This window comes from Citrus clementina, unplaced genomic scaffold, assembly GCF_000493195.1.
Source record: "Citrus clementina cultivar Clemenules unplaced genomic scaffold, Citrus_clementina_v1.0 scaffold_5, whole genome shotgun sequence".
NCBI classification, from domain to species: domain Eukaryota; kingdom Viridiplantae; phylum Streptophyta; class Magnoliopsida; order Sapindales; family Rutaceae; genus Citrus; species Citrus x clementina.
This window is the reverse complement of record NW_006262201.1, coordinates 6,779,953-6,788,511: the sequence shown is the minus strand read 5'-3', so window position 1 is coordinate 6,788,511 and position 8,559 is coordinate 6,779,953. Positions and strand designations below refer to the sequence as shown.

The following is an 8,559-nucleotide window of genomic DNA, read 5'->3' as shown; positions in this document are numbered from 1 at the left end:
CATAATATTTCTTTCATTCATAACTATTGGATAAAGATTAGAATTTGATCAATGAAAAAAAGATAAACAATTACCAATTCTAATTGAAATGCCATTGTATTTTCTTAAATTTCTATTAATTATCAAGTAGAAAAATGGCAAGTTTTTTTTTTTGCTTCTTGATTTTGATTGGGAAAACTACTGAGACAGAGATCTTTAATTGCTAGACATCTTCAATAAATGACTCCTGGCTAAAACTCCCAAAAACTATTCATAGATATCAATTATTCATACATATTTACTCAACAAAAAATTATGATACATTCCAAATATCATAATTTTTTTTCCCTCTTACTTATTTCTGAAGTTATTTTCTTCCTGTTTCTAATGTTTCTCTAATTCTTAATCCCTTAATGATGAGGCGAGAAAGATTACGAAAGTCAAACTGATTAAAACTAAATATGTAAATATTAGAATCCAAACGTTCCGTGCCCAAATCCTGTTAAATATGAAATATACAAAATTAACAAGTTGATCATCTTGTAAAAATCTTATTTAACTCCTAGTTTCATTGCAAAATCGTTCACAAGTTAATTGATATCCGCATTAGGTGATAAAAGCTCAAGCTTTTTTAATAAGGAAAGCTCAAAAGAATTTCATAAGAAATCACTTACCAATGAAAATCAATGCAGAGAAACAATTGAGCTATTTTCCTAGAGGGTATAACGCTGATGACAATGAGGAGAATCACTTAATTAACGTATTGAAATAGCAACTTAGTTCAGATCTACAATGCCACTTGCTATATGAAAACGTATATAATCATAATTAATTAGCGAAAAGGACGTTGAAATTATCTGAATTATGTAATTAACGCTTCAACTAATCTACAAGGGCATTGGCCAGAGGCAAACGAAGATGGTTGAATGATTAGTTACGTTAAACAAAAAATAAGTCGAAATCTATGAATATAATTTTCCTTTCTTTATACATATTCAATTATAACAAACGATTATGAAAGTTGCAAAAATGTATAATGTGACTGGCTGCAAAAATGTATTGACATTATTGACAATTAAACAAGATTCTCATTATTGACAATTAAACAAGATTTGACTTATTTTTTGACAATTAAACAAGATTCTCATTTTCTCTCATCGCTTGCATTGCAAGTTGCAAAAATGTATAATGTGACTGGCTGCAAAAATGCTCTGCTGATTTGACACCGGTGTAATTGTGAACTTAACTTTTATTATTAAGTAAAACAAACACATGTTAACAAAAAGAACAATAGTTCATCAATTTGGACATTCACAACTAAATAACTATAATTTTTTTTAGTAAAATCTCTATTTATAAAAAACTTTATTAATAAAAATTCTCCTTAAATAAGTTCGAATTAAAAAATTATACCAAATGGAGCCATAATATAATTACAAATTTCATCCTTTGCATCAAGATGAACACCTGATACGCTGCAACGGAGAAACAAATAAAGAAATTCTCAAAAAAGAACTAACACTATCTTACATTCAACTGTTGATGCAACCATTGTAGTTACATCAATAATTGGAGTAGTCCAGATAGGATTGCTAATGCTCAAAACAAGTGGCTCTTAGAAAGAATAGACAATGACCAGTAATGAACATAACTCAATGGGTCCACTTCAAAAAGCAATTGTTCAATTTCCATCAACTTGTTTAATAGGGCAGATGTGGGATGGAGATTTCTAAAGATTTTAAATAAACCTTTAGGTTCAAAAGATTTTAAAATTAATAAAATGTCTTCCTATTAATAATATTAAAATTATTTTTTATAATATTCAAAATAATTTTAAACTTTACTTTATTTATTGTAATATTATGTGTCTATTTATTATTAAAATTACTTTAATATGATAAAATATGCATAATAAATTTTAAAAAATAAAAATATTTTCTTGCTTGTCAACAAATTTTTGTTTTCCACGAAAATCAAAATAAAATTATGTCAATATCAATTCTTTAACAGAACAACCTTACCTTTCTAATGTTTAATACTACTATTTCCATGCCCAAAAATTCAAAAAATTTTAATTAATCCTGTTACTGGGCTTGAGGCAGTTACGCCACTGAAGGCAATTTGATATTAAAATATATTTTTAATGAAAAATTCTTTAAATTAAAAAAGAAACAATTGATTTAAGCACCATCAATTATGTCATGGTAGTAATTAAAATAAGATAAAGGTTGGATACCGATTGGGATACCTGTTCTTTTCAAAAGGCACGCGTCTTGGACTTTTCTCTAAATGAACGCGTACCCTTTTTTTGAGTTAAAAAATGAGCAATAATGTCATATTTGTGGAATTTAGCCACTTACACAGTTTCTTGGCATTTTCCTTTCAAATTCTTCCATGGTGTTTGATCTTTCAACTATACCTCTGAGGACTGCGGAGAGAAGGAGATATGCTGGAATTCCACCTCCGACTGTTCTATGAGAGGTTGAAAAGGGTGTTAGCAGGTGAAGAAGGCACGTTGCCGCTGCCAGATTCAACAAATTTAACTCCACTTTTTCAAAACCTTCTTACGGAGTCCGAAATTATTGCTACCACTCTGCTGGGAAAATATGAAGCTGACATGGCTCGGCATTTGTTTCAACTCCTTAGAGAAGATTTCGATGACTCCAAAATATCTTTGCCTTTTTTGCAACTGTTGGACTTAGAAGAAAGCGATGAAGAAGACGTTGAAACAGCAGATATTTTGGAAATTCTGGAGGACATCAATGACTTTGTCCGTGAATCTGAGGAAGCCATTGACAGATTCTTCATCAAAATCATGCAGCAGCAAAACAGTGAAAACGAAAGTGAAAGCAGTACTGATATGGCTCTTCTTGCTGGACTCCACAGTGAAATCATTGATATTAGAAATCGGATGCAACAACTTCCACCCGGCGACAATGGTTTTGATATCAGTGAAAAAAGTAACGAAATCATTCGCCTATTGAGTGAGGGAACACCTCGGTTCGATATCAGTGAATTTGAAAGGGGCAGAGAGAAGTTTTTTGATCTATTGATTGAGGGACCATCTGGACTTTCAGTGGTTGCAATTCTCGACAGCAGTGGCTTCGATAAGACTGCTTTTGCTGCAGATACTTGCAATAATAACCATGTCAAGTTCTATTTTGACTGTCTTGCTTGGGTCAGGGTTTCTATAGTCTACGATTTTGGCAAGATATTGGATGACATAATCAAGTCTGTGATGCCTCCATCTCGGGTTAGTGTAATTATCGGTGAAGATTATCAATTGAAGAAATCTGTTCTTCGAGATTACCTAACCAACAAGAAGTACTTTATTGTGCTTGATGATGTCTTCGATGACAGTGAGATATGGGATGATCTTCAAGAAGTTCTTCCTGATAATCAGAATGGAAGCAGAGTATTGATATTGGTCACTGAACCAGACCTCCTTTCGTCGTTGGAAATGGAAAACGGAGAGAAGATTCGGCCTGATTCAGTGCTCATTGGAGGACCATTGATCAGATTAAAGCATGAAGCCTGGCAATTTTTCGTCCTACACCATGGAAGTATGCCATTAAAAAATTATCTTCAAGGCGAAGCGTTTCCGACAATTTGGAGGCAAATTTTTTCTGTGATGGAGTTGCCTTTTCACTTGAAAGTCTGTTGCATCTATTTGTGTGTCTTCCCTCCAAGTATTGAGATATCCACGCGGCAATTATATCAGTTGTGGGTAGCTGAAGGTTTCATACCATACAACGGTGAAGAAACTGCCGAACATTACTTGAACGAACTAATCCATCGCGGCTTCATTAAAGTGAGTAAGAGAAGCGCCGGCGGCACAATTAAAGCGTGTTATGTTCCAAGTTTTGTATATACTTCATTGTTTGTGGTGGCAGAGAAGACGGGATTTGTGTGGATGCCTGACATGAAAGAGGAATCACTGGCAAATGTTAAACGGTGCTTCATTTTGAAAGATCTGATTGACTTCCTTCCTTCAGAATATTCTGACATGTGTCTCCAATCTTTTCTGAATCAAAGTTCAGAAGGCGATCATCTCGCTGTGATAGATTGCGAGAATTTTTGTGAAAAGTTAAAACACCTTCGGGTACTGAACTTGGGTTCTGCAGTTCTCGACCAATTTCCACCCGGATTAGAAAATTTATTCCTTTTGAAGTATTTGAAATTGAATATCCCTTCGCTCAAATGCCTTCCTTCACTGCTATGCACCCTTTTAAACCTTGAAACACTAGAAATGCCATCTAGCTACATAGATCAGTCACCAGAGGATATTTGGATGATGCAAAAACTCGTGCATCTAAACTTCGGTTCCATCACTCTGCCCGCACCTCCAAAAAATTATTCTAGCTCTCTGAAAAATCTCATTTTCATATCAGCTTTAAACCCTAGTAGTTGTACTCCTGATATATTGGGCAGACTACCTAGTGTTCAGACTCTTCGGATATCTGGAGATTTGAGTTACTATCAATCTGGGGTTTCCAAAAGCCTTTGCGAACTCCACAAACTTGAATGCTTGAAGCTGGTGAATGAGAGCAAGCCCTCACGGATGGTCCTGTCTGAATACCAATTTCCCCCAAGTCTGATCCAACTGAGCTTATCAAATACTGAGCTAATGGAGGATCCCATGCCAATTCTGGAAAATCTTCCACGCCTTCGAGTGCTGAAACTGAAGCAGAACTCGTATTTAGGAAGAAAGCTTGCTTGTTTTGGCTTGAGTAGCTTTCCCGAACTTAAGGTTTTGCACCTGAAATCAATGTATTGGCTAGATGAGTGGACGATGGGGGCTGGAGCAATGCCGAAACTTGAAAGCTTAATTGTCAACCCATGTGCTTACTTGAGAAAGCTTCCAGAAGAGCTGTGGTGCATAGAGAGCTTGCGCAAATTGGACTTACACTGGCCCCAGACACAGTTGAGACAAACACTACGGACTTTCAAGAATATGGAGTGGCGGTATGACATCCAGTTATATCCTTACGGAATCTGATGGATTGAATTGGGTGAGTTTTAATCTTATCTGATAACTCATACTTTTATATGCATTTTCTTTTTGCCCACTTTGTCAGTAGATTTATGTTTATCGTAAAACCTTCAAGGAGGTCATAAGAGTGCCAAACTAATTGAGGCCGCAGCTTGACTGGCAAAACAGAGTGGGATAGCCACAGATTGCTGCAGAGAAACAAAGAAAGATCTTTTTATATCTATATAATAAGAACTGTCAAAGCAGATTTTCATTTATTATTCTTATTTTCACTTATGTAGGCAAAATTGGAGAGGGAAACATAGCTAGCCAGACTTTCAGTTTCAATTTTAATTCAGCATTGATTCATGAGACATGGCATTGTTTTATTTAGCAGATTTCGAGGATTTGCTATAAACATGCCATGGTTGCAATGTTGTCTACAAACTTGAACTTTTGCACTCCTTTTGCTATTTTGAATTTGCTGGTATGTATGTGTGTATTCTGTTTTAATCAATGTTTTATGCTTAGAAGTACTCCATTTAAACCCCCGACATGCAGGTATGGTTTGGCTAGCTTTGACGTGTGTGGTTTGCTAGTCAAAGAAATATCAATCTTCTAGGAAAAGTTCCTCATGCGTGTACATTTCTGGCTTCATTTTAGCTGCTGATTGCACCTTCAATTTCGTTCTTAGAATATTCTTTCTCATTAAAATGATGCATGTACTGATGTTTTGAATCATATCAGAGAATCGTTTGTATTTATTGAGAGTCAACGTACATAAACTTTGTAGTATAGCCCAGAGATCTGCGATCTACTCCCACCAATATTCGGAGAGATATCTAATGCCATCCAGATTCATAAAAATGAGCCTCATTAAAAGCCTAGTGGCGATATGAGTTTCTTTCCTCAAGAAATGTTTCTGTAATTAAATTGCTTAAATATTGGTGGGGATGCATAATTGTAACCCAGTTGATTAATTTCTAATACAACTGATGTAGCAGGATTTTGGGTCATATGAGAACAAGCATGTAGGAAAAAATTCATCTAGAAAATTAGTGCAGCCCCACTTTCAATCAAATTGCTGTCATGAACAAGAATTCATGAATAAATTGTTGTCATGAACAAGAATCAATTTAAATACGGCCATCTTCCATATGTTTTCACATTTTAAATTGTTGAATTATAATTAACCTCATTATCAACACCACAAAAAATATCATTTTTAATGCAAACAACTAGGTTCTAATTGTCTAATATAGTATCTTTAGCGGTTATCTTAAAAAAAAAAGTCAAATTATTGTCTGATTTTTAAGATATTTACAAGTTTTACTCATACCTCAATTGTCAGAGGAAAAAAAAAAAGAGTAAATAACATTAAAAGAAAGTATATAAAGTCAAAAAAGAGGTTAAAATAAATAAGTAATAAACATATGTAAGGCTGCTTCGATCACATTTGAAGTTAATTACAAACATAGCTCTTGATATTTAAGTAAACAAAAAATAGAATATTAGCTGTTGAATAGATAATAAGCATAGATCTTGACTTTTGAATTTAATTACAAAATTTTTGGTGGATTGGTGAACAGAAGAAATCCATTTGTTCAACCAATTACATTGAGGTTTTTAATGAATCTCAATCTCAGGCAACATGCTAATGCCAACGGTAATGGCAAGATATCAAATGCCGGAGATACGACACTACTGGCTTCAAGAGAACCAATAATAGAGAGTGACAAATTAGGAATAACTTGCTAAGTTGAGAAAAACGACTGACAAATAAAATGCGGTTCCCAAATAAATTAGTTTTTGACAAGTTTTCATTTAGAAATGCATTTTAATCCAATGATTTATCACATTATCCCACCAAACTGAAACAAAGAAAGAAATAGACAGTATAATTACAAGTTTCCTAATTAAGTTATATTATTATGAATTAAAGTAAATATTATTGATTTGAGGAAACACTTTTTGTATTTCTTTATGAGTTTGTGCGTCTACCAACAAAACTCTTATTAAAACAAAAAAAAAATCTTTAAATTAATAAATATTTATTTGTCAATAATTCAATAAATTATTCATTCAATAATAAACAAATAACTTGTCCAAAATAATATCTTTTCGTAATCCTAATAATATTATTTTATAGATACTTTCTACATTTATTGTGCAATAATTAAAATTTTTAATTTTTTAAAAATATAATTACAATCTAGATACATATACATCTATAATACAACTCTGAAATATATCAAGACTAGTTCGAAAATCTACTTCTACTAATAATAATATTAAGGAGAAATTAACCCTATTCCACATTTTTACAATTTGATTTAATATAAAGTTTGATCTAGAAATTTATCTTTTTTTAAGAAAATATTTGATTAACAAATTATTATTTTTATAGCGAAAATAAAAAGCAGCGGCAGAAGAAGTTTCTGGCAACAAAATCCAACATTTACATTTTTCATATTTCCCAAAACCCTAAACAAAATCTTCACTCTCTCACTCGAGACACTCACTGACGCGCAAGCAATGGCCCACACCGCCATCCTCCGCCTCCGCCGGTCACTACCGGCGATCGCCGCTCTCCGAAGCTCTCTCTCTGTGGCCGTCCCTGCACTCTCCGCATCTACTCCTCTCGTGAACCCTTCCATTTCATCGGCGTCGTCATCGCTAATCCCGTCCTTCTCCTCCATCATCATCCAATCTCGGCCGTTCAGATCGTCCCCGACGATCTCCCTCTCGTCTACGCCGTCGGGTAACAAGACGTACCACTTGTATAAGGACGGCGACGAGATCACACCCGACACGATTCTGTTCGAGGGTTGCGATTACAATCACTGGCTTTATCACTATGGAGGTTTCCTAAAGACCCGAAACCCACGCCCGAAGAAATGGTTGGGACCTATGAAGAGACTTGCGCTAAAGGACTCAACATTAGGTCTTTCTCTGTAATCTCTATTTATATTTTTAATTAAATTAATTATTGTAATCTGAATTTTTTTATATTTTAAATTTTAAGGTACATTTTTTTAAGCTTAATTAGAAAATTAAAGGAAATGAGAAGAGAATTTATATCGAGATGTAATTTTAACTTTTGTTATTTTCATGAGCTTCCGATTTTACTGTTAATGATTCGAAATCAGCATTTCAATCCCACACAGGAGCTAAGCAAGCTTAGAAAATCGATAGCTTGATTCCCCCCCACCCAAAAAAAACACAAATTGAAAATGGAAGTATTAGGTTCCGAATTATAGAGAATGTTTGACTGATGTGGGGATGGCAGATGCTTAATGTTGCTTCATTTATGAGGTGTGATTAATAGTTAAGGTTCGCTAATTATCTCTAAGTAGATTTTATCTGAATTTCCCAAATACAAAACAGATTGTTAAATAATGGTTTGGCTTCCTTTTTTATTTAATTTGGTTCCTGGATTATGTTTCATGGCATCCTGTGCTCAGTGTAGACTTATCTGTTTCAATCTTTTCTGTATCTTCTTTTTTTTTTTGGGGGGGGGGGGGGGGGGGCCATTGGTACCGGGGCCTGTTTTTTTTTTTAAGGGAAAAAAAAAATTTTCCCCAAATGGGAAAAAAAACCAGTCCATT

General features: G+C 34.1%; 2 protein-coding genes across 3 annotated transcripts in view; both read left to right on the top strand.

The window, feature by feature from the left end:
* The first annotated feature begins 2,252 nt into the window (after positions 1 to 2,252).
* On the top strand, positions 2,253 to 5,498 carry LOC112098396 (disease resistance RPP8-like protein 3). 2 transcript variants are annotated; one of them, XM_024184649.1, is made up of 2 exons: positions 2,253 to 4,991; positions 5,254 to 5,498. In XM_024184649.1, the coding sequence occupies exon 1, from the start codon at positions 2,426 to 2,428 to the stop codon at positions 4,976 to 4,978; it is 2,553 nt and encodes an 850-aa protein (XP_024040417.1). In that variant the 5' UTR covers positions 2,253 to 2,425; the 3' UTR covers positions 4,979 to 4,991; positions 5,254 to 5,498. The 2 variants fall into 2 exon arrangements, with proteins under 2 accessions (XP_024040417.1, XP_024040416.1); XM_024184648.1 differs by having other exon boundaries at positions 5,088 to 5,498.
* Positions 5,499 to 7,377: 1,879 nt separating this feature from the next.
* The window catches only part of LOC18041221 (multiple organellar RNA editing factor 1, mitochondrial), a 3,467-nt gene continuing 2,285 nt past the window's right edge, over positions 7,378 to 8,559 (top strand). Inside the window, 2 exon segments of the mRNA XM_006431694.2 lie at positions 7,378 to 7,804; positions 7,807 to 7,895. Coding sequence (XP_006431757.2) covers positions 7,487 to 7,804; positions 7,807 to 7,895 — 407 coding nt within the window. The 5' untranslated portion in view covers positions 7,378 to 7,486.

Bases quoted from the DNA above. Each gene is read 5' to 3' on its own strand.
- LOC112098396 (XM_024184649.1), top strand. From the start codon at position 2,426: ATGCTGGAATTCCACCTCCGACTGTTCTATGAGAGGTTGAAAAGGGTG.